The 27433-nt window shown below is 34.9% G+C and overlaps 1 protein-coding gene across 1 annotated transcript in view; it reads right to left on the bottom strand.

Annotated features, from left to right (window-relative positions):
• Window positions 1-1986: 1986 nt before the first annotated feature.
• Tmem244 (transmembrane protein 244) overlaps window positions 1987-27433 on the bottom strand; it is a 40431-nt gene continuing 14984 nt past the window's right edge. Inside the window, exons 4-7 of the mRNA XM_077801476.1 lie at window positions 11890-12034; window positions 7593-7666; window positions 3566-3691; window positions 1987-2051 (exon numbers count right to left, since the gene is read on the bottom strand). Coding sequence (XP_077657602.1) covers window positions 1987-2051; window positions 3566-3691; window positions 7593-7666; window positions 11890-12034 — 410 coding nt within the window. The remainder of the gene's footprint in view (window positions 2052-3565; window positions 3692-7592; window positions 7667-11889; window positions 12035-27433) is intronic.

The following is a 27433-nucleotide window of genomic DNA, read 5'->3' as shown; positions in this document are numbered from 1 at the left end:
GCTTTTCTTTATTAGCAGAAATAAATGGTAATGTAATGCTGATTTCCCTTCCTAAGTTTCTAATTATTACATAATATAATTAAGGAAGAATACAAATAACATGATATTGTAACAATCTCATTTCCTTTATGTTTGCTGTTTCTTATCTTGATTTCCTATTTCATAAAAGAGTATTCTAAGGAAAACAACATATAGATTGGATTATGTAAAACTAAGAATGAGCTGAATGTGGCTGGCTACTCTACTTCTAGGAAAGGATGATATTAGGATACAATAAAGAGATTAAATGTAGATGCCTTCAAGAACTTCAAAATTTTAAGAAGTGAAAATATTATCAAGTCATGAAATGTATTGATTTTGCTTCAAATTAGGTATTATGTAATAATTTTAGAAGTTCAGAATATTCTCTGTATTGTCCCTGAACCAGCAATGCTTGCATTACCTGGGCCCTATACAGACTGATTGCATTTTAGTAAAGTCCTCATGATCTGCACAGAGAAATTCTGCTCTAGGTCCCAGTTCTAGGCCCTTTGTATTAATAGGGGGCAAAAAAAGAACAGAGGCTAATTTGCTTTTATATATTCTTATGTTCTTTTCCCCTTTATATATAAGCTATTTTCACACTTAACTAAGTTGCAATACATTGTCATTTTATTGTTCTCACTCTCTTCACTGTAATTTTGTCTTTAGAAAGAAGGCATCGTGGGTCTTGACTACTTCACTTGAATCATCCCATAGAAGGCAGTTCCCTCCGATGATGTATCCATCATGAGCCTCTTTGTCCCACTAAAAGTTCAACCTTTTGAGGATCCAAGAATGTTGAAAGAGGATTTATTTTGATAAGTTGTATCCAATAAGAAGTTAAAGGGAGCTGTGTCTCAGAAGAATAAATGAAGGTCATTCCCATGATGGAACATGAAACCTACCTCCATTAGGTACGAAGCTCTGAGAACAAATAATATCAGAGAAGGAAAAAGGCAGAGCTGCATTAGGAAAGGCAGAGCGCTTTGTTGACCTCAGGCCTTTTGTGCACCATGACTCATGCCACTTCTGAGTCTGCCCAGCTGGCTCACTAGTACAGTTGAGGCACCTGTGTGTACGTGTGTGTATGTGTGTGGGGGGTGATCAAGAGTCTGTGGATTCCAATAAAGGTGCAAAATATGTCCCTAAAACACTTTTTCAGAGGAAGTAGATCGATTCTGGTTTCCCTGCTTATAGTGGCTCAGTACTTACTACCTGCTGCAAAGGGAAAATAATGGGAAAAGAAAGGGAGAGAAAAATAGTGTAAGTCAGACTTGGAGGAAAGCTGAGGAAATCTACAGCTTAATGAAAATTTTGCCAGAGGTATTTTGGGCTTTCATGCCCTACCACTTTATATATTGCTCAATATATACAGTAAAATCCATGTCATTCCTTTATAAAATCAAATTTATCTTAAGGAGAAGAAGAAATTTCTGTTTGGGGTACCAGAGAATAAACCCAGAAATGCTTCACCACTGAGACACACTGCCAGTGCTTCTTATTTTTTGAGACAGGGACTTGCTAAGTTGCTTAGGGCCTCACTAAATTGCTGAGGCTGGCTCTTGTGATCCTCCTGCCTCAGCCTCCTGAGCTGCTAGGATTACAGGTGTGTACCACCCTGCTGGTCAAGCAAATTTCTTTTATTTCTATGTATGATCTACTTTTGGTCTAAAATACATGTTAAGATGGCAACACCTCTGTTGAGGATTGTTTTAAGGTTGCCCGTACAGTATATTTGGGCCAAAGAGACAACCAGTAGAGTTCATCTTTAGTAAAACTGAGAGGTTTTTCAATGCCTTAAACATCATCATTGTCATTATTATCTTAGAAAGAGTATGATTATATATAATTAATTATAATGAATTACTTAGAAAGATTATGATTATATAATTAAATCTATGTCTAAATAATAAAATCTATTTCCTAAATTTATTCCAGTTAACATTGTAGATTAAAGAATCTAAACTAGAATAATTCCAACATACCTAAAGCAGCCCACCAATGTGCTGTTAAGGGGAATTCCAACATGACTGCAATAGAAAAAAAATAAAAATAAAAAGGTGTTACTCATTTTCAAAGTATGCCTTATTTTTTTCACTGGTGAAGAAATATGTATTTCTGTTCAGTCAAATCATAACCATATACCAAAGAAAGATTTTATACATATTTATGAAATCAGGTCGTCCTGAATTTGTCTTTAAGCCATGGTCTAAAAGTTATTTGTTAGGTCAGATATTAGGAAGGCTTCTAAAAATGGTGCTCTGAATTGTCAGGGTCTCAGGTCAGCTCACAAAGTAGATTTGAAGTAGTCTACAACAGTCTTGTTCTTGTTCCAGGCACTGAATCCTCAATGCCTGGCTCCCTCTGGAATTCTGAACCACTTTACTCTGAACTCAGTTCTAACAAGCAATCAAGCAATTATTTGTTAAGCATTTTCTGCATGCCATGTGTTAGACTGTTAACTAATAACTTCTGCATCCAAAACCTATAGCTTATTTAAACTTTGAGGAGTGGACTACCTTATGCCTCCAAACAGCTAGCCTGTGGCTGCCTGGCAGGAAAACTTGAGCCCTAAAGTAAAACAGAGAATCTGAGGTGTGGGGAGGGGATCAGTGATTCTTTGAATTACTGAGGGTTGTGTCTGAGAAAATTGATGCTAGAGGATCAATATACTGGTATTCTCTAATAGCAGTGAAGCTGGGAAGTGGCAATTCATTTAGAAATTGTGTGCTTCTAAGGGTGCTAAAAATATGAGTGATTTAAATTGGTAATAACAATAATAAATGCCAAATTATAACTTGAGTTTGATCTCACCCACACTTTGACTAATATGCTTTTTTCAAAAATAATAAATAAATAATGGAGGATGAAAAGGGAGAAAAAGTAGACTGGAAGAATAAATTTTGAATGATCAGATAAATGGATGGATAAACCTATCCTTTACTGAGTAACTGCTATACTAGATTCCATTTCAGACAATTTTATAAGCTTAATGAAACTGCACCAGGTCCCTCACTTTTGCAGTGGAAAGAACTGATCTAAAAGATGTGACTTGTCAAAGAATACACTCCAAGTAAAGGTAAAACGAATGCATTTTTTTTTCTGACTCTAAAGATCACGGGTACAGAGGAAAAACTCCTTAGAACTGGTAGTCTTATTAAAATAACCATTGTTGACAAGTACCCAGGCTTGCCAACAGTCAAGATTCCCTTGAGTCCTATGTCCCAGTCTTTGGTCAATTTTTACCTGAAGAAGGAATTGGAATGAAAAATATTCCTTACAGAGGGCAAACAAACCCTTTAATAGTGGATGGCACATTGAATATGGAAAGAGAACAGGAAACATTTCAGTAGGGTTCCCAATCAGAAAATGCAGCTGTCAAACCTCTCCAAGAGAAGTGCTAGAGGAACTTGGGTGGGGAGGAGGAGAGGCAGAGGAGGGAGGAACTTTAATCATCCTAGGAATATATGCTCTTAGAACGAGATTTGGAGACAACATGAGATTTAGTACATTTTCTCTGTTTTCATTATTGTATTTTGCTTACCAGTTGAAGTGAGAGCAACATGAAGAATAGTTACTGAAATAGCATAATCCCAAACCCACTCTTCCACAACCAGAGCAAAAAGCAATCCACAAACAAAGTAGGTGACCTCTGTTGAGAATAAAAGAACTGCAAATAAAAGGAAAAATATAACTATTTGGGATTAGAGCGATTAAGTGTTCTGAACTACAGCTGACAATGAGACCATGAAAATGCATTCTGCTTTTGGTAAGGACTTTTACAATGTTCCATCTCATACCCAATCCTCAAATATTGGTAGGAACTTCTAACATATTCTATCTGTTAATTGAATTTAGACTTGCAGAAAAATAGCTAATAATATAATTTCTGCTTCATAGTCTTAGTACTTAGCATTTTAGAAGATAAAATAAAATAAAGTTACAATATAAGCTATACAAGTTGATCTGTTATTGTATTGCAAATCACATTTTAAGAGACACTAAAATTAATAAAATCAATGAAAGAAATTTGTTCTGAATTATTATAAACTCTCTCTATATATATTATATATATTTAATTATATATACATTTAAATACACACAAACACACACACACACACACACACTCACACACTAACCTTTCTTTGGTACCAAGCTGTGTTTAACTTAGAAATAAGTTCTTTTGTGTTTTTGTACTAATTTGATATGTTCAGATAGTCATCTGAGAAACATAACTGATCACCATGGATGAAAGAAAGCCTCATAAATGACAGGTGTGGGTGGAAGCACTTCTAAATTCACTGGTTGTCACAGAGTCATTTCCCTGAACATGTATAAAGAGATAGTTATTTACAGGTCAGGACCACAAATCTCTAAGAGCTCGGAACATGTGAAGGGTCAACCTTTTGCCTCTTGTCTTTTATATTGCTCTTTAAAATTACAGTTGTTTCAAAGGAGAAATACATCAAACTTTAAAGTGACAAATATATGTGATATACTACCAAAGTCCCTTTGTAAATAATACTACTTTCCATAAAAAATTACTTTTCTTTCCTTTTAAAACATAGCCAATGATTGGTATGTTCATACAATTCAGGAACTAATAAATCTAGGCAGGCAAACTATATTTTTCAAAGCAGAAAATAAAATTATCACCTTATTTCCTATTGTGCAGAAGTAGTTTATTAACCAGCAAACCAGTGTTTGCCTAATGGGTAAGCAAGAAGACATCAGGCAAGCAAGTCCCAGGTGATATCTTTTTAAAGGATCACCCTTGTCCCTCTTCAATTGTATTTAACTCAATAGGCTTCAAAGATTGAATGGAGAATTCATACCATTCCTTTACTGTTGCATGGACATTCATTTGACCAATACTGATCAGATCAGCATGTTATGCTCCATAAAATCAAAGAAGGAGCTCTCCTGCAGTATCACAGTGATATCACCTCACCTGATATCACCAGTATCACAGTGATATCACCTCACACTCTACTCCTTCCTTGAAACATAATTCATAGAGCCTCCACATCATTGTAAGAAAATAAATATACCTTTTCTATCAGCATTTAGGAATTTTTTAGGTTAACTAGGAGCTGCTTGGAGATAGTGATGTTAGCCTCGCACAAGCTGTATTTGCATATATTGATAGAGAATATGGATGTAGACTTCATTTATGATATAAAAGAAAGTCTGTTTTAAAGGACATTTAAAAATTTGAGATTAGGATACCAGCATCCTACAATTTAAGAGTTCTAAGACGTTGAGCAGGATTTTAACCTCTTGATCAATCCATTTCCTTCCCCATAAACTGGAAGTGTGGTACTCTCTTATCTACTTCAAAATATTGTTGGGAGGTTTTTAATTTAAAATGAAAGGACTTGGTGAGCTATTCTCTGCAATGCAAAGGAAAGAATTAGAAATCACAATAGTTTAACTGGGCAGTTCCAGTGTCCTTGCTCAAAGTGATCTCCTGAGTAACAAAATTATCAAGACAAAGAAACCTGAACCTAAATTCAAGCCCAAGGCTCAGAGATTACTCTTATATTTTATCTCCAAGATTAAACAAGTAGTCTGGATTCTCAAAGCAACAACCCTCAAGAGCCAGGGAACTTATCACCCAGAGCCCAAAATTAAAGATTTAATAGGCTAAGGGTTTATTGATATCTTGGTACAAATGTTCATGTTTCATAACAGAAAAAGCAACGTAAACTGAGCCAGACATCCTGGGGATCTTCGCTAATCTTTGCTATGTATAAACATAGCCTTCTCCAGAAAGCCTGTGACATTGCCCTATCTTCACTGACTGACTCAAAGGCAAAGATTTTAAATTAACAAGAGTTTTAAATTTCTCCCTCTACAAACTTTGCTTTACTGTAACTATTTCCTTATCATTTGTGGAAAGTCTTGATATAAAAAAAATGTTAATTTAACCTTTAATAGTGAAGAGCTTGAAGAGAGGGTTAAGATCTCCTTGCATCTCCTTACAATAAATATCTCTTGTTCTTACATATTATTTGATATTCAAAATTGAATCAAATGACATCAAACAAGGCTACTCATTTGAAGAGGATGTTTGAAACCTTTTTTAAAAAAATTTTTTTTGTCTTAATTCAGGCCAAGTTTCCTAGGCAAATCATATTTAAAATCTGGTTTCTTTAGGGTATAAAAAAGGATAAGTTTCCTCATGATAGGCACTTGTTTATAATTTAATCCCTAATCTTAATTAGCAAAGTTCATAATACATAATACATAATTCAATAAATATTTGCAGAATTAATTAATTTATAGAAAGAATGGGACAGAGGAAACAAGAAATAGAACACAAATCAAAAAGCAATTATAACAACAGGAAGAAAATGCTGGGCTTTTAATGATCACCTAAGTGTACTACCATTTCTAAAAAATAAAGTAATAAAATAAAAATAAAATCTTAGTTCTTTGGTTTCTGGTAATTTTGAATATTTGCATATTTCCCCCCCCCCAAAAAAAAAGATTATCCCATGTTTTCTGATGAATTTTAATGGTTAAAGAATTGACAATTCAATTTTTAATAAGAGTAGGAAGAAATTTATCAGATTATTAAGAATAATGATACATAGAAAGTAAATTTTCAATTTTTCTCCTTTCTACTTATAGATATTTTCTAAGCTTTCATTAATGTGTATTATTTTATAATGGAAAATTATATTAAAATTTTCCTTTTTAAAAAGTGGGACAAATTTACCATAAGCAACCTCAAAACAAGTCTGCTTGGCATATATTCAATACAAATGGCTGTTTTTATTAACATACATATGGCTTATCAACAGATGAGGTTTTAGCTAACTATAAATTCAGCACAAATACTAAATTAAAAGATAAGTTTAATCTTACTCGGCATATTCTTTCTTATTGTTTTTCCTGTGCAATGAATTATTTGTAGACTTTTATTTTTTAATTGACACATAGTAACTGCACATACTTACGGGGCACAGTGTAACGGTCGGTTCAAGGTAACCGGCATATCTATCACCTGAAACATTATGATTAACTTGTGTTGGAAAAATTCCAAATTCTCTCTACTAGATATTTTTCAATATCCAATTAATTGTTGTCAACCTGAGCTCTCTTACTGTGCTCTCAAACATTTCCTCTGCAACAAATCCTATACTATTTTGGGAAGAAAAAAAAAATACAAAACAGAAATGTGTAAGTAGAAAAATGAAAGTCCTCTGTCATCCCAGATGGGAGGTAACAGTCTGTTGTATAATTTTCCAGACTGGTACCATGTATTTTACTCTACTCTTCACAAATAAAATTTCACTTTCTATTTCATATCGCAGGAACATTTTGCTACATCAGTAAATTGTCATTCTTCTTTTTCTTTGAAATATTTATTGCACACAACTTCACCCACAATACCAGGAAATAAAAATTCATACAAGAATTCTAATTCCTCTTCTCCACTTACATCACCTTATGTCTTAGAAGCAGCCATTTAAACATCTTCTGATGGTACTTTTCCTAATTAATTTTTGACGTCAGACATAAGATACAGATGATTGATAAGGATTAAAATTTAAAATAATTACCTTTATAATTTGTGTTGAGCCATGAAGGATTGGTTTTGAAATCAAATGGTGCCAGGACATCCAATTCATACACCCTGAGATGTTGCAAAGGAAAATGTTTACTCTGGAGACAGTTCATAATGCACATCACAGCGTTGCACATCACTATTCACATACAAAAAAATATGCCATTAAGAAGCCTTCAGAATCATATGGTCATCTCATAGATGCAGAAAAAGCATTTGACATTATATTTACCCAGGTTGAGCACACTTAAAAACTTGTCAACTTGGATGGCCACCAACAAAATAAGATTTTGTTCATGTTGTCTTCCTTGTCCAATTAAATTCACTTTGTCCACCAAGTGGACTTAATTGCATTTGAAGACTCAGCTGTGATCTTGGTAGTTCCTGCCACTGCATGTTGAGGGGAGGGAACTTGTACATGGAAAGAGCAGAGGGTTAGAAGCCATGAGACCTAGGTTCTAATTCTGGTGGTGTTTGAACTATGAGCATGGACAAATCACCTAACCTCTCAGGGTTTCAGTTTCTTAACTGTAAATTGCAGAGATCAATCTCTAAGACCCCTTCCTGTCTAAAATATGAATCTATAAAATATATACTTGGACATTCTACTGTGCCCAAGTTTGTAATTATATGCAGCTGGTCAACCAGTTAGCTGCCACCTGGAGCTTTAAGGTCTAGTTACTTCAAATTTCTCACCAATGATTCACATTAACTACAAACTGTTGAAATCTCATTCTCAGAGAGCCCTGAAGAGTCTTTCCTCTTCCCTGCTTGAGGGGTAGTTTCATCATTTCCAGTGTCAGGCAGCAGCTGAGACTGTGTGTAAGCACTAGAAGCTTCCTGATTGGGTTTGCCTGCAAGCATGTTGAACAACATTCTTTCTGTTGAAAAATCTGGAATAATTATTTGGTGATATAAATTTACATTTTAAAATAGAGAGTCTTTGCTTGCCCAGTGAAATTAAAATGTATAAACACTCAATTTTTAGAAAATGATTTATAAATATCCATAATCTATTTCAAGGCAATGAATGCGTTGGCAATCTAAATTTGTAGAAAAAATTTTCAGCCATCACGACACAAAAAATCACCTGAAAAATAAACCTGATTCTTACATAGAAATGATGCCATTAAAAACAAGTGTATGGTTTCATTTTGTCCTGATGATAATCCCCTTGGGGATTATTATTTACATTTAACAAAAGAAGACACTGAAATAGGACAAACTCTATGGCTCAGTCAAAATGAGTCAGGAAATTAGTAAGAACCCATGCCAAAATGCAAATCTCCTGACTTACAGTCCAAAGCTACTTCCAGTATATGTCAGAAAATAGTTATATTGGATGTAGGTTATCTTGAAGCTCATTCTACTCCAAAACTCTTCTGATTCCAAACCAGCTCAGGGAATAATAACTTCATTTTCTTTCCATGACTGTCCTAAAAGAGATAAGAACAGTCCTGCCTGGTTCTACCTACTATATTTCAAGACAGTGATAATTCTCAAGATGTAACATTTATTTTTTTACTTGAAAAACAAAAGAAAAAATATAATGAAAAAATATAACATTAAACAGCCTTCAGAATCATATGGTCATCTCAATAGATGCAGAAAAAGCATTTGACAAAATATAGCACCTCTTCATGCTCAAAACACTAGAAAAACGAGGGATAGTAGGAACATACCTCAACATTATAAAAGTTATAAATGCTAAACTCGAGGCCAACATCATTCTAAATGGAGAAAAATTAAAAGCGTTCTATTAAGAACTGGAACAAGACAAGGGTGCCCCATTTCACCACTTTTTTTCAACATCATTCTTGAAACTCTAGCAGAGCAATTAGAACAAAGAAATTTAAGGGAATGAATAGGAAAACAAGAACTCAAACTAGTTGCCAATGACATGATTCTATATTTAGAAGATCCAAAAAATTCTACCAGAAAAATTCTAGAACTAATTAATGAATTCAGCAAAGTAACAGGATATAAAATCAATTCCCATAAATCAAATGCATTTCTATACATCAATAATGAATCCTCTGCAAGAGAAATTAGGAAAACTACCCCATTCACAATAGCCTAAAAAAAAAAGATACTTGGGAATCAATCTAACAAAAGAGGTGAAAGGCCTCTACAATGAAAATGACAGAATACTAAAGAAAGAAATTGAAGAAGACCTTAGAAGTTGGAAAGATCTCCCATGCCCTTGGATAGTCAGAATTACTATTGTGAACATAGCCATACTACAAAAATTGTTATATAGATTTAATGCAGTTCCTATTAAATTCCCAATAACATTCTTCATAGAACTAGAAAAAGCAATCATGAAATTCATTTGGAAAAATCAAAGACCCAGAATAGCCAAAGCAATCCTTAGCAAGAAAAGTGAAGCAGGAGGCACCACAATACCAGACCTTAAACTGTACTTCAGAGCCACCATAACAAAAACAGAATGGTATTGGCACCAAAATAGACATACAGACAAATGATACAGAATAGAGGCCACAGAGACAAACCCACATAAATACAGTTACTTCATACTAGACAAAGGGACTAACAACATCCATTGGGGAAAAGATAGCCTCTTCAACAAATGCTGCTAGGAAAACTGGAAATCCATAAGTAGCAAAATGAAATTAAACCTTATTTCTCACTCTGCACAAAAAAAATCAACTCAAAGTTGATCAAAGACTCAGGCATTAGAAGAGAGACCCTGTTCCTAATAGAAAACAAAGTAGGCCCAAATCTTCATCATGTCAGCTTAGGAACTGATTTCCTTAACAAGACTCCTAAAGCACAAAAAGTAAAATCAAGAATCAATAAATAAGAAGAAACTAAAAAGTTTCTTCTCAGCAAAGGAAACAATCAATAATGTGAAGAGAGAGCCTACAGAATGGGAGAAAATCTTTACCACATGCACCTCAAATAGAGCAATAATCTCCAGGATATATAAAGAACTCACAAAACTTAACACCCCCCCCCCCAAAAAAATAATAACCTGGGCTAGGGTTGTAGCCCAGTAGCAGAGTGCTTGCCTAGCTCATGTGTGAGGCCCTGGGGCCAATCCTTAGCACCACATAAAATAAGTAAGTAGAATAACGGGGTCTTGAAAAAAAATTAATAACCCAATCAATAAATGGGCTAAGGATCTGAACAGATACTTCACAGATGAAGAAAAACAATCGTTCAACAAATATATGAAAAAATGTTTAACATCTCTAGCGCAATTAGAGAAATACAAATCAAAACTACACTAAGATTTCATCTCACTCTAGTCAGAATGGCAATCATCAAGAATACAAGCAATAATAAATGTTGGCAAGGATGTGGGGGAAAATGTATACTTATACATTACTGGTGGGACTGCAAATTGATATGACCACTATGGAAAGCAGTATGGAAATTCCTCAGAAAACTTGGAATGGAACCACCATTTGACCCAGTTTTACTTCTCCATTGTGTATACCAAAAGGACTTAAAATCAGCATACTATAGTGACGAGGTCACAACAATGTTTTTAGCATTTCAATTCACAATAGCCAAACTATGGAACCAAAGTAGATGCCCTTCTACAGATAAATGGATAAAGAAAATGTGGTATTTGTATACAATGGAATATTACCCAGCCTTAAAGAAGAATGAAATTATGGCATTTGCGGATAGATGGATGGAGCTGGAGAATATCATGCCAAGTGAAAAAAGCCAATTCCAAAGAACTAAAGGCAGAATGTTTTCTCTGATAAGCAGATGCTAATTCACAATGGGGGGTGGGTAGAAAAGAATAGAGATACTCTGGAATGGACAGTGGGGAGTTAAGGGAAGGGAGGGTGTATGGGTAGGAAGTACAGTGGAATCAAGTGGATATTATTACCCGATGTGCATGTATGACTGCACAACTGGAGTAATTATACATCACATACAACGAGAAGAATGAGAAGTTATACTCCATTTGTGTATGATGTGTCAAAATGCATGTATAACTAATTAGAACAAATTTTTAAAAAAATTTTAAAAAGATCCAAACTATATGAGGGCTTATCTCCTCAGTTAAACAGGGATGCTGTTGCTCTGCATGCATGTTTTCTTTTCTTTCATTTTTAACATACTCTAAAATTTTGTAAACAAGTTTCCAACATTTAAAAACCATATTACAATTACAACACTTTTGATAAATTGTTAAGCTACAAAAAAAAGAAACCTTCATTCTCTTGTCCACAGAGACATTTCAAATATTAAATACCAACTCCTTTTATATTTGATGATAACTTTTTAATTGAAGAGAACATGCTACTTACTGGAGTGTCAGGCAGCACATGCTCAGAGACACATAGTACACGGAGTAGAACAGGATGAGGCATGTAATAAGGTTCTGTAGAACAACCTGTGGAGAAGACAACCATGTGGTCCCAGAGCTGTTTCCTATGGTTGTCATCAGTGACTCTGACAAACAAAATATCATGAATGAATTCGACATAGTGCTGGCCAGCCTTGTGTTGGATGGGGACTCGTGAGGTGGGAATGATTCAGAGTGCAAAATGAAAGCATTTCTGATCAAAGAGGCTGGCAGAGTATGTACATTTGCACCAAGGATTAATTCAGTACACAAATCCAAATCATTACCCTCCATCCACTAGGACAAACTTCCTAAATACCAACACCTATATCTTAATTTGATAAAATTATTCCAAATGTCAGCTAAAATAGTGATAAAAATAGGAAAACCGGTAAGAAGTTTGGAAGTGAAAAAAGAAAATCCACAGAATAATACGGTGATTAAGTCTGTATGTAAGAATTTCCAGAGCAATTGGCTGAATCACAATAGATGATCCTGAAATGGACTCTTCCTCATCTGAGCCTTAATAAGCAAGCACATTAATGGAGACCAGCTGGATTACTCAACAAAAGGTGGTGTGAAAATTGTCTGACTTCTAAATAGAAAAAATCCCATTAGATTCTGGTCTTGTGTCAGATACCACAATCAATTTCAAATGGATTAAAGACTTAATGCCAAAAAAGAGGATGGGAGAAAATATTTGCAACATATATATCATAGGCAAAGGATTGATATCTATAATATATAAACTCATACAAATAAAAAAGCAAACAAACCAACAGAAAAAAAGATGAGCAAAGAATATAAATATATCAGTATCTCATGTGAAGGAATACTTTAAAAAACCAGTAGAGAATCAAAAGCATACCGAACTTCACTATTAATCTTGCAAAATATATTCTTATGAATAAAACAAAATGTCAGTATTTTGCACAGGAATTACTAGATTTATTTTGTTCACTTTTGAATCTTTTTTAAAAGTCTTTTTTGTTTAGCCAACACTCTTTAACACTTTAGGATTATTCATTTTCTCTGAATGACCAGTTCATCAAATTCACAAGTTCTTGAATGGTTTGGGGTGCAGACGATGCTCTCCACCAGAGGCAAGAGAAGGTCATTAGCACACAGCACACCACATCCAGGTGCCCGAATAAACCACATCTTTACAGTTTTACCAAGAATTTACTTCTTTTGACTACTTAAAAATGGGTGAACTGGTGGTGCTGAAGGTGTGGTTCAGTGGTAGAGTGCTTGCCTAGCACACCAAGCAAGGTATTTTCCCTCCCTACAAAGAAAAATAAATAAATAAAGGGGTGAACTGTCAGAGCCAAGAGGACTGTGGGAGTCAAGGACTGTCAGATGCTGGGATCTTCAGCATCTTCCCACACCCCACCCACCAGCATCCTCACTCCTCTTAGTCTCTGTTGTATAATCTCTCTGCCCCACCCCTCATTTTAATCTCTCCCCTTTTCCTTCAGAATCTCCATGTTTTACCTTCTAATCTCCCCTCCCTCAGGTTCCTCAGCTTCCCTTCCCTCATTTCTTTATTTTCTCTGTCCTCTTTATCTCCCTAAGACCTGAATAGCCTTGTGGTTCCCTCATGGCTGACACTAAACATTTTAAAAGAAGATGTAAAAGAATGTGGGTTGGGGCTGTAGCTCAGTGGCAGAGTGCTTGCCTGGCATGTGTGAGGCACTGGGTTAGATCCTTAGCACCACGTAAAAATAAATAAAATAAAGACATTCTGTACCTCTACAAGTACAAAAAAAATCTTTTAAATGGGTGTAAGAGTCTCTTTTCTTTTTTTTAGAAAATAAAAATTCCTTCCTAGAAGTCCCCATCAGGCTTCCCATTTTACTACATTGACCATCACCATGCCAGCTGCCCATGGACTAACAATCACAGGCAAAGAGTCGGAGGGGCTGCCAGAATGGGTTTGCAGTATTGTGACTTTGCTCCTAGGGATGGACAGCTACTGCCTCCATAAAATGAAAATTGAAGTTCTATTAGTAAGACAAAAGAAATAGGCATGGGCAACTAGTAGTGTCTTCCAAATGGAGGAATCTAAATGTAAAGGGCTAAAAGCCCTCATTTTGTAGAGATTATTCAGAGCTCAGGAGAAAATGTGAAATCTTTATCTGAGATGAAGGTCCAAACGTGCTCACGAATAAACTTAATTTCTTTCCAAGTGTTGGGAAGAGAATCTGCTGATGTGAGATGGATATGTAACACGGAGAGGCTTCTTCAGCCTTGTAATTTTCTTAAGAGTCATGGGTCTTTGGGTTTCCTTTGCTCTTTATGCTATATATTAATATTAGTTTTTCTTTTAATTTGAGCACTAATATCTTATAAGTTGAAAAATTTCCAGGTAATTGGCTTATTTTAATTCAAAATAAGATGAGTAACATATAGTCTCTGCACCAAGACATACTTTCAAACAAAACTATTTTTATTTCTATATTAATATTGAACTTTAAATGTTATTTTAATTCTTAAACACACAATTATTGTAAAATTTTACTTTTATAATCCAGAGAATTGTGCTACATACATAGAAAACTCATAAATACTAAATCTGTTCAAGATTTTAGAACTGTTTTTGAAAATTTAGTCATAATTTGTGAGAGAATATATTTATTAATGATTTCATATATAAATGCCTACTTTTTGCAACAAATTCATAAAACACTACATAAAATATGATGTTAAATAATACATTTAAGATAAGTTTACAAGGAATATTTTTAAAAGGAAAACATATTTTTTGTAAATAATTACTTTTTTCTACCTGAACTGTAAATCCAGATTTTCAAGTGATAATTTTTCAATACCCAAATTCACTTCCCTGGAGTTACTTCTCCCTCCAATCTAATTCAACCCAACCTATGGAACTAACCTTCTAAAAGACAGACAATGGCATTCCCCTGCTTGATGTCCTTTTGTGGCCCCACACTATTGTCAGTATTCATTCAATCTTTTTTTTTTTTTCTATTTTACAAATGGTCCCTGAGCTGGGCACCAATGTGAGATGAATTGAATTATAGTCCCAGACATGGAGCTCTGCTCTAATAGTCATTCTCAAAGGCACAAGTTTCAGTCTCACATTGAGGATCTGTTAAAATGCAGATTGTCCCAGAGTTTCTGATTTAGTAGGTTGGGATGGGCCCCAGGAATTTGCCTTGCTACTAGGGATGTTTGGTCTACTGTTCCTGTTACCACAATTTGAGAGCTACTGATCCAGAGGCAAGAATGATGAGTAAACAGATGGCTAAAATACAGAAAGAGGAGCTATGGTTGAGGGGTGTTCAGAATGCGGTGAGAGCCCAAGGGAGAAACCAGGGGAGGATACACAGTATGTGGGTACTGTGAGGACACACATATTTTTCCAGGAAATGTTCAACAGTAACATTTATCATAGGTTTACAATATATCAGGAACCATTTGTACAATGCAGTACTTCATTTGTTCCTTGCAACAAATGAGTGGCAGATTCTATCAGTATTCCTTTCTCAGGGAGAATAAAAATGAAGCTCAGAGATGTTTAGTGACTTTTTCAGTTTGACAATAAATTGTAGAGCTAGGACTCAAATCTTGCTATTTGTGATGAACTGGGTCGAGGGTGAGGGGTTGCTACAGGCAGGAGAAGCACTTGTGAAGACTTACTGAAGCTAAGCTGAAGGGGAGGTAAGAGTAGTTAAAGAGTTGAGGTCAATTGTGAAGGGAATTTTATGCCTTGACGAAGAATTCTGAATGTCTCTAAAGGCCACAGGGAGACTGCACGATTGAAGGAGCAGTATGGATCCGAGGGGCCATTAGGTAAGGAAGCATTTAAATGGGATTTTAATAACCTAGGCAAGCAGGGGAGCTGGAAAAGAGGGCAGATGCATGAGCTACTAAGGAAACAGAACAGACAAGTGGCCCATGTTAAGGGACACAGGGTCATTGATTATATCTCCCGACTTGCTTAACTAGATGAACAGTAAGAAAAAGAACAAGATCCATTTTGAATGGTAGGAATGGCAATTGTTGATCTAACCCAGGGCTCTCTGAAGGAAATGTAATGCAAGCCACACATATAATTTTAAAATTTTTCTGTCAGCCACATTCCTAAATGTTTCAAAAGTGTGAAATTGATACTTATTTAACCCAATATATCCAGAATATTATAATTTAAGCATGTACTAAAAACTAACAATTATTGAGATATTTTTTGTCATCTGTCATACTGTGTCTTAGAGCGCCAGAGTGCATTTTACCAGAACACAGCACAGCTTCAATGAGCCATATTTCAAAAGCTCAGTTGCCCCATGTGGCTAGTGAAGACCATATTGAACAACATAGGTCTAAGCTCTGCTGACCCCTCATCTCCTGCTCTGAACAGTCCACTGTCTAATCATATTAACTGCTTATTGAGGGGTTACTATGTAACAATCCCTGGACTCACATTTTCTCATTGTATTCGGCCTTCTCTATACCCTACTACTGTGCACATACATTTTTCCTTTTTATTTATTTATTTTTATTGTTTAATTTGTTCTAATTAGTTATACATGACAGTAGAACACTATACACATACATAAAAAGAAACTGTCTAGGTTTGGTTGACTATTGCCTTCACTTCATAGATTCAGAAACCAAGGTAAAGAGAAGTTAAGAAACTTATTCCAGTTCATGTAGCCTGTATGTGGTGGCAGGGCTCTAGCCCAAACCTTCTGGATGTCAACCCTCTTCTTAACCTTGTGTTAGCCTGCCTCCCACTTGGAAAGTTTAAAACGTTAATACTATGTTGAACAATCAATTCTGTTGCAACACATTCTTTTTAATAGGATTTCAGAAACGAGAACTTAAGTTGAGTTAGTGTTTCAATGGCATACTTTTGTTTAGTGGCAGAATTGAGATCAGGAAAAAAAAAACTGTATCAATTACCAAAGGAAAGGCACTTAGCAATGCTGTCTAAATGACAGAACACATGACTTCATTATGATATAAACATCATTATGGCACTCTAGGAAAATCCAATAAATGTGAATCAGACTTCATAGCAATCTAGATATTTATGTACTGCCAAAATTTTTATTGTTTTTTTCAAAAAGATATTTGGATCCTGGACCAAACAAACTATAAAAAATATTATGACATTTATAAGACATTTGGCTTTTTAAATTTGACTGAGTATTTAATGATGCTAAAGAATTATGGATACGTTTTTAAGCTGTGATAATGGTATGTGTGTTGGGGGGTGTTTTAAAAGTCCTTCAAGTCTGGATTAGCTTCAAAATAAAAAACTGGAAATAAAGGTGGAATGATGAAACAATATTGAACATGAATTGATAATTGTGAGGGTGGGTGACAGGTAAGAGGAATTCATTATATTGTTGTATTTTAATTATACACATTTTACTTTTTTAATACTCTTAATTTCTTTAACCACTGAGTATATTTTTGAACAACTTCAACAACTTCCTCCTCCTCCTCTTCCTCCTCCTCCTCCTCCTCTTCCCCCCCCCTCCTCCTCCTCCTCCTCTTCTTCTTCTCCTTCTCCTCCTCCTCCTCCTCCTCCTCCTCCTCCTCCTTCTTCTTCTTCTTCTTCTGTTCTGGGGTTTGAACATAGGGGCACTTTGCCACTGAGCTACATTCCCATGCCCAGCCCTTTTTATTTTTTATTTTGAGACAGGATCAAGGATTACAGAATTAGAGGCATGTGCTATTGCACCTGGCTTTTTATGAACTTTTAAATGTGGTTTTATTAATGAGGAATAGACTAAGGGGTGACTTGTTTAATGGCTATGCACTCAAGGTATCAAGCTCTCCACTGTAAGCCCTGTTCCCTTATATCCTCACAACAATGCTGCCAGATAAGAATTGTGACCCATATTTATAATAAGAAAACATGTCCAGAACACATGATTTCAGGGGCTTTACCAGTGTTCTGGGCCACTGAGATGAGGTGAGAGGCAAGGGAAGAGGATCACTGTGAAGTTCCATGATCTTAGCAAAGTGTCAGGGACCAGAGGGCATGATGTTGAATTGGACCATACAAGGGCAATGAGGAGGCCCTTGGCTATGCCTACCAGCCAAGAGGAACACATCTTCCACAGCCACACAGCACAATGGTGGGGATCTGTGAAGGATCTATGTCCATCCTGGAACTCATCTTCCTTTTGGCCTTATGACACCAGTGACAAAGAGTTCTAGGTTATCTTACCCTGTGGACTCTGATCTTCTCCATGCACCCCACCACTGCTACCACTGCATCATATCCCTCTTCTCTCCTTCCAGATCTTCTGCCTCTCAGCTAGATCCCTGTAGAGGGGAGTCAAGCTCTCTCTGGTCTCCACTTGTCAGTCTATTGTTGGAACACATTTTGGAAGCCAAAAAAGCAAACACCCCCAACACCAAATGTTCCTCTTCATTGCATTCTTTCTGCAGCACACCTAATTCTCCAAGACAGTGTCAGCTCTAATAGAGGAACTGGTGGACAAGAAAAACAAAAACATTTCATAGTAGCATCTGTACATAGATGAAGGTCATCCCTGGGTTCTGCTATTCCCTTTGTGTTTGCCCTTCTTTGGAATGCCAGTCATGCTTAAGTACTTTCTATTCCTGGGAAAGGTCATTGCCACTCCCCCTGTCTAGAACTAATGTTCCCTTCTTTGGAAGGCTAACTCCCACTCATCATTACAGGTCTCGGCTGACACCTCACTAACTTCAGAAGTTTTCCTGACTTATTATTCTCTGTTGGGAACTCTTTAATTCTCTCTTTTCTCCTTAATACAGTCCTCATTAGTCTGACTATGGGGAGTAATTAATGGTAACCAAAGATTTATTATGTTCTCATAAAGATCATTATGAATGCAATTTCTTTATTAAAAAGCTTCCACTCATTCTTGTTTGTGCACAATCGCAAAACTGTTCTGAAAGTGGAATAAACATACAAAAGTCTTCAGTTTATGGATACTTATGATTTGATAAATGCTTTACAAGTTGCTTTCCAAAAACTGATAGCTACAACTGATCTTTACGTTGTCATTTCTTTGGATCAAAAATATTTTGGTGCCGGTCTTCCTTCCACTGCCCTAAACAATAAGGCATTTTTAATGAGTTGAAATTAAGGAAAGACTGCATCTACACAAAATAGAGGAAAGTTTATTAGTTTGAAATTTCAGAACCTCCCCAAACCAAAAACAGTATCTTTGTAAGGGCTAGTTTGGGACCCAGAATGAATAGGAATATGTGCTGGTGGCATCCCTGAGGATTCAGAGCTTCAGAGGACCTGGAATACTCCAGTTGGCATGACTCACTCAACTGTCTTTCCACACACTTAATACCACCCCATGCTATTCCCAGTCAAGTCAGTGTATAATTCAAAAAGGAATGGTTTATATTTGTTCCATTCTCCTGGAGATCTCTTCATTTATCACTTGAATTTCTCTCGTAATATTTCTCTGGTGGCATTTAATAATGTAAATTGGGATGTCTTGCACATATTGTTTTATAGTTCTCCAAATAATGACTACAAATATGGGATCTAATTGTATCTTGGAAAGGATTGAGAGGGAAGAGATATGTCCCTCTGGCTCACTGATACATGCATAGTGTCTGGTGTCTATTCCTGCAGATACTCAGTGAAAATAAGTTGAATCACTCAGCATAATTTAAGAATTGAAAGAATCTTGGCCTTCCAGGACATTCTAACTATTTAAGGAGCAGATATTATGATTGGTCAGAGCACCAGCCACACTTAATACCACCCCATATGAAAGCAATCTTGGCTATACAGGAGATAGTAATAATCAACACAAAATTTAGCAAATATTGACATTCTTCCCAAAGCTGTTTGAGACTCTTTTAGGATACAAAGAAAGAAGTAAGATTAAAATAATAATAATAATAATAATAATAATAATATGGTAAACAATTAGAAAAAGCAAGTATATCCTGTGTTTATATGAACCTTTAAAGTATACTTGTGTAGAATAGCTCACACTTCAAACAAAATTCACAGGCTAGGATTATAATGCCCTCATTGTTAATGGAGAAATAGAGGCTTAGAGAAATTAAGTCATTTTCACAAAGCCAATCATTAAAAGAGTTGCAATTTTATATCAGATTTATTGACTCTCAATTAGAAAGTAAACTTTGTGATTCTGATTATAAGGGCAAAATGACCTCATCAAAAAGATATAACCTGACTTCATAAGGATTTAGGCTCTTGCAAAACTCAAAATCATCCATACACTTTATATTTAGGATCAGTTTAAAAGTCATTTGAGTGGATCTCAAACTTTATTACTCTTAACCCTGGTTTTCCCATTTTAACAAACTTCTCATTGACTACAATACAAAGACCTACTGAGGCCATAGGAACTAGTTCAGGTAATAAACAGGAATAGGCTTCTCTGAGAGTTTCTCTCAGGCAGGATTTCTTTATGGGAATTGGATGGACAGCAGGGATATCGAAGTTCCTCATCCAAAAAGGAAAGCCACAATTTTCTATTGAAATGAACAAATGGAACATTTTTTTTACTACAAATAAAGAAATGAATGTTAACACAAAAATGGAATGCTATTCCTGTCCTACAAAATTAGGAAAGATACTTTTCCTTTTAAAAACTGAATAACTTGTTCTAAAAAAATGAAATAAAACATGTTGGTAGGCTGCTGGTATTAGTAGAATTTAATACAAGCCCGTGAGAAAACAGTATGTTAGCAATATAGTAATCTGTATTTTTTTCAAATGTGGCTCTGAATCTAATATATATATTTTCTATTGAAAATATCATAGACTTCATCATATATATATATATATATATACACACACACACAGACACACACACACAGAGACACACACACATATATTTCTGGTAGGAAACAGAAAAATCCTAATGGTCTTTACAGGGTGGAATCATGTTTAACAAACTTGTAATGAAAGAAAGAGAAACCCAGTCTTTAGCAGTTAAAGCTTGCATGACTTTGGACAAGTTTTTTCAAGTAATGTTTTTATCTGGTGTTTTTAACCCTTATTTGCTCATTTTCTTTTTGTATATCTGATGTAAAATGTGGAATGTGCAGAAAAATGCATATACTCAAAAAATACACACAAAATTGTGTACAATTGTAGTGTTTTCAGAGAAACTCTAAGGCCCATCCATGTATCCCAGATTAAGAATCTCAAATATTAAGAATAATTCCAACTCTAATTATATGGGTTCCATGTAGAGTACATTTAAAATCCTGTAGAGAAAGATTATCCCCATCCTCATGAAGAATTAAAGAAAGCATTAACCGCATCATCATATCTGCAACTATGGCATGTGCTGAAAGCTGTATAAATATTGTTTATGGGATTAGTATTTTAAATTGTCTTTCAAATTTCAATATGTTCATTAGGCTCCTTCAAGTTGTAGGGAATACAAAATTCACTCTACCTCAGTGGGGATAATAGGAAGATTTTCAGAATCCATTAAGACAACTATCTTAACATCTACTGATTCAGCTTCTTTCTGCCACCATTCAAGATCCACAATAACTCATTGGTTAAGTACATAGTGGCTCTGGTGACCTATGGGCCATTGCCATAATCTTCCATGCTAGGGCTGAATTTTTCTAGTCTCAGATTCTTCCACTCTACTAAAAACTGACCAACTCTTTCTCTTATGCAAATGCACAAGAAGAGAGAATCTCACTGAATAAACCAATCACTACTTGGTATTTGACACCATGTTAGATGGAGCTCTATTAACAGGTGCTGGTGGGCAGGGGACAGGACTGTGCTTGTCTGACTTTGAGACAAATATATTTCTCTAAAGCAAACGTGGGTGTCCATATCATAGAGTTCATCTGATACATGTCATGTTGACCTAAGCAAAAGACATCCCACTAAAAGTGCTAAGGTAAGGGACAGCACCCAAAAAAGTCTCAGAAGGAACCACAGTAATAGACCCATTCTATGGCATATTTGCTGCTGTTAAACTATTAATAAAACAAACATTAGAAAAACAAGATCAGATATTGGGTCCATTAAAACTAATATGAGTGTATTGGTCATGAAGGTTGTAGTAGTTATGGGAAGTGAAAGGAAAGGTGAAGTAAATACTCCTGTTTTCAGCTTCTGGCTAGTCATTTCCAGTCAATTCAGGACTTTGAAATTTCTTCCCTAATCTGTAAAGTTCAAAAATGCCTAAAATGCTTTAGAGAACCAGTTGCCTCTTTGATTTTCTAAAGTCCCAAAATAATATAAGCTCATTAATTCAATTCTCAAAGGATTCAAAAAAAGTTCAAAATGTAAAAAATATAAAAACATGAAATAAAATGATAAAAATAATTCTTAATGTCACTACTCACTAGTCTCATTATTCAAATAAACCCAAATTAAACTGCTATTAAACAACTCTCAGATTCTTCTGGTCAACATATCTAGCTTTCAAACATGAGAATCAAATGGGAGCTTTGCATTCTTCTCCTTAGTTCAGTATCTAAAAAGACATGTCTTAATGATGTTTGTCTTTAAAGGCTGAAATTATGGCTGTGCCTTTCCTGCTTTTATATATTTTGTAAGTTTTAATGAAAGAAAGAGAAAGATCAGGTGTTTATTGTATAATAATAGCAAGTCCTACTTAAAATTGTACCAAATGTAAATTATTAGCAAACAGACAAAAATATTTGTACAACCTGTTCTTAAAAACTTAGTGAAGTTCTGAGGTTGTGGCTCAGTGGTAGAGTGCTCACCTAGCATGTGTAAGGCACTGGGTTCCATCCTTGACAACACATAAAAATGAAATGAAGATATTGTGTCCACCTACAACTAAAAAATAAATATTAAAAAAATAACTTAATGAAGTCCCCCTCTCTGATCTATAACACTTTGACAACTACTTTACTCTGAGACATCACAATGACACCCTGAAGTCAACATCAAATATCCTGGCAAGATGATTGATACATTTTTCCATAAAGTTGAGGCACAGTCTAAGAGCATGGAGTTCAAGATCTTGGAATCTTCTCTAATGGTATTTGAGTTACTGGGCTTTCCAAATTCTTATATTTTGTTCATATAAGGATAGGGAGGCCTGACCAATTTTGTGTGTTTGGAACAAAATTAATTTCATCAGTGAAAAATATAACTTTTTCTGATGTTCATTAACAAAATCTCTAGTATACTTTTCAATAATATTTTCTGAACTGCCTGAGAACTTATTCAAGTATGAATTCCTAATAAGAGTACTTTAGATATTAATCAACAGCTCCTGGGGTATAGATTAACATTAATTTATGTACACATATTTCATACTATATTATGCTAAAGTATTTTGTACATCACACAAAATATATTTTCAAAATATATCATATTTTTATATTAATATTCACTTATTTCCCCTTTAAAGGATGTATAATTTAATAAAAGCCTTTGCAATAATATGACTAGGTATAATGTGTAAAATTAATGTGAAATTGTACCACATTTATTTTTCAGTGGCAAAAAGTGAAGACAAAAATTTTAAAAACATTTTCCCCAGAGTCTCACAAAAGCAAGTCCAATTTCCTGGACAACCACCAAATTATTATCACACATGGGAAATTTTATATGGACATCAAATATTACTTCTATGGAGTTCATATTCAAATTTCCTCAGTTATCCTCAAAATCTGAGAATCCTGGAATCAAATTTTCACATGTTGCATTTTGTTATCATATCTGTTCGTGTTTTACTCTAAATTTTTCTGATGGTTTCCTCATTATTAGATTCTTCGGGGAAGAATTCTATAAAGGTAAAATTGTGTATCTCCCATTGTATCTCATAAGGCGAACATAATATGACTTTGTTTCATTATCAGTGATGGTCAGTTTGATACTTTGATAAAGGTGGTGTATTTGTGTTTTATTTGTACTATTATCCTTTGTAACTAATAAGTTATGACTTGAGGTGAATATCTTGTTCCTTCAAAACATTTTGCCCAAAGCTTTTAGCACCCATTAACAGATCTTGTCTGAATCAATTATTTACATTGATGATGTAGACTGATGACTTCAACATTTCATTTTTTCTACATTTTAGTAGACATTCTTCCATAAAGAGATTTCCTCTCTTACCCTTGGTCTTAGGTGTTAATTTATATATTTATTATTTATTCATTTATTTTTGATAACTTATCTTTTTGTTTTCTCTGTGTCATAATCTACTAGCATCATGATCCTTGGGGCTGGATGTATAGCTCATTGGTAGAACACTTGCCTAAACATGCTTGAGGCCCTGGATTCAATCCCCAACACTGAAATACACAGAACAAACAAAACAATTATGATTTCTGTTGATGCCAAATGGTTCCAAATTTGGCCTACAAGACACCGTTTGTGTTCTTTTGACATGTCCCCATCAATGCCTTGCTTTCTGTGGTAACCTGACATTCTCATGGAGCTGCTACATTTTTTCCATTTTTTCAGCTGTGTGCATTTTTGTTATTTATTTTCTCTGTTTTTTTTTCCCCCATTGAGCTCTCTTTCTCTGACTCATGATTCTATACCACACTGTATTAGTTGTAGAAACTTTATAGTATGTTTTCTGTTTGTTTGGTTTTGGTATCAGAGATTGAATACAGGAACACTCAACCACTGAGCCATAAGCCATATCCCCCAACCCTATTTGTGTGTGTGTGTGTGTGTGTGTGTGTGTGTGTGTTTTATTTAGAGACAGGGTCTTGTTGAGTCGCTTAGGGCCTTGCTAAGTTGCTAAGGCTGGCTTTGAACACATGATCCTCCTGCCTCATCTTCCTGAGCTGCTGGGATTACAGGCTTGTGCCACGGCACCTGGTTTATAGTATGTTTTAATATCTGACAAGGCATACATTAACAAGTTTAAGCTCATGTTAGGTATTCTTACTACACATGCAAAAACTGACACAGAGGCACAAGGACACTTTGGGGGGGTGATGAATATGTCTAACACCTTGATGATGATGATGGTTTCACAGGAGTTTGCATCTGTCCAAATTCATCAAATTGCACACATTAAATTTGTTCAGTTTTTAAAATTTATTCCTCAACAAAGTTATTTTTAAAATATTTGATAATGCTAGTCCCCTCTTATCTCTTTCTTTTAGGGTTCTTATATGTATATATAAACTTCCAAATATGACACAATAACTTCATAAAACAATTCCGGGTTTTTTTTTTGTGATTATGCTAAATTTACTACCAAGATGGGAATAAGTGATAGGAATAAACTTTATAATGTTTACTGATGCTATCTAAAAACCAAGAAAATCTCCAACTTTATTTAAGTCTACTTTTGTATCATTCAGGCATACTTTAATCTTTTCTCACATAGCTTTCACATACTATCTGTCAAATTTATTATTAAATAAATTCTTGCTACTAAGTTTCATCTTTCATAACATTATCTAACTAGCTACTATTTGTGTATATAAAGGCAACTGATTTTTGTATTTTACTTTAATATCTTATTAACATATTGAAATGTGTTATTGTTTGTGTTAGTATTTTCATTTTTCTCCCTAGTTATCTTTATTTAAGATTTATATTATATTATACCAAATTTAGCTGCTGTCAAATCACAAGACTTCATTTTTTGAAACTCAATATGTATTTTACAAAAATTTTAAATGCATTTTCACAGTAGTAATTTTTTGAGCATACACCCCAATAAATATGTACTAATTAACTTATAAATCATGCATGCAAATAGATATGCATATATCACCATACTCAGATCGGATCACATTATAAAAAAACCCCAAAATTTTAAAAGAATAAGATATACACCTCATGATTCAGGGGCTGGGTCTGGGTATTGAACCCAGGGGTGCTTTACCACTGAGCCACACTCCTAGCTCTTTTTATTTTTTATATTTTATTTTGAGACAAGGTCTCCCTAAGTTACTAAAGATCTTGCTAAGTTGCTAAGGCTAGCCTCAAACTTGTGATACTTCTGCCTCAGCCTCCCAAGTCACTGGGTTTACAGATGTGTGCCACAGCACCCAGCCAATCATCAGAATTTTTTATTTGTTCTTTTTAGTTATCTATGACAGTAGAGTACATTTTGACATATTTATACAAATATGGAGTACATCTTATTCTAATTAGGATCCCAATCTTGTGTACATGATGTGAAAATTCACTGTGGTGTATTTATATATGTACATAGGAAAGTTAAGACAGACTCATTCCACTTTCTTATTCCTATTCTCCCTCCCTTCTATCCATTCCCCTTTGTCTAATCTACTAAACTTCTGTTCTTCCCTCACCCCCATTTGTTATGTGTTAACACCCAGATAGTATCAGAAAGAACATTTGACTTTTGATTTTAGGGAATTGGCTTATTTTGCTTGATCTTATATATAAATACAATAGTATATATAAATAGACAGTTTCACTTCTGTTCTAATTCTTATAGCTCTTTCATTTATTGTGGTCTAATTGGATTGACTAGAACTTCCAGTATATTTTTAAATGATAGTGAATTTAATGTATATCCTTGTCTGGTTCTTTGCCTTTTTAAAGATGTCCCTGTTTTTTTTCCACTGAGTAACACACCCTCTTTAGGACTGTGATGTGATGTGATGTGAGGTGAGTGCGTGCATGCATGTGTAGTTATTGATATTCTTTAATACTAAAGAAGAATGTTTATAGCGGATCAATTCACAATAGCTAAACTGTGGAAGCAACCTAGACGCCCTTCAGTAGATGAATGGGTAGAGAAACTGTGGTATATATGCACAATGGAATATTATTCAGCATTAAAAGAGAATAAAATCATGGCATTTGCAGGTAAATGGATGGACCTGGAGACTATCATAGTAAGTGATGTAAGCCAATCCCCAAAAAACCGAAGGCTGAATGTTTTCTAATATGTGGATGCTGATAAAAAATGGAGGTTGTGGGGCAGATGGGAGGAATGGAGAAAGTTTATATAGGACAAAGGGGAGGGAGGAAAGAGAGGAGGCATGTGGATAGGAAAGATGGTGGAATGAGATGGACATCATTACTCTAAGTACATATATGAAGACACTAATGGAGTGACTCTACTTTGTGTACAACCAGAGACATGAAAAATTGTGTTCTGTATGTGTGCTATGAATTGAAATGCATTCTGCTGTTATGTATAACAAATTAGAATAAATAAATAAATTTAAAATAAGGAAAAAGAAGCAATCATCAGTTTCTATTTTGTTTAGTGTTTTAATTAGGAATGGCTGTCAATTTTACTCAAAGACCATTTTAGCATCTATGAAGATGACCATATGATTTTCTACTTAAATTTACAAATTTGATTAATTATGCTAGTAGCTTACCTAATACTGAACCATTCTTACATTTTTAGAATAAATATAACTTGGCCATGATACTTTATTTATATGATGTCATCTTAGATTCTGTTTGCTTTGCTTATATGTTATTTGGATTTTTACCTTTATAATCATAAATGAGATCAACCTTTTGGGGGATGGGGGCACTGGGGATGGAACTCAGGGGCACTCAACTCAATCAA

Source organism: Urocitellus parryii, chromosome 8, assembly GCF_045843805.1.
Source record: "Urocitellus parryii isolate mUroPar1 chromosome 8, mUroPar1.hap1, whole genome shotgun sequence".
Classification (NCBI taxonomy): domain Eukaryota; kingdom Metazoa; phylum Chordata; class Mammalia; order Rodentia; family Sciuridae; genus Urocitellus; species Urocitellus parryii.
This window is presented reverse-complemented; position numbering and strand designations above follow the sequence as displayed.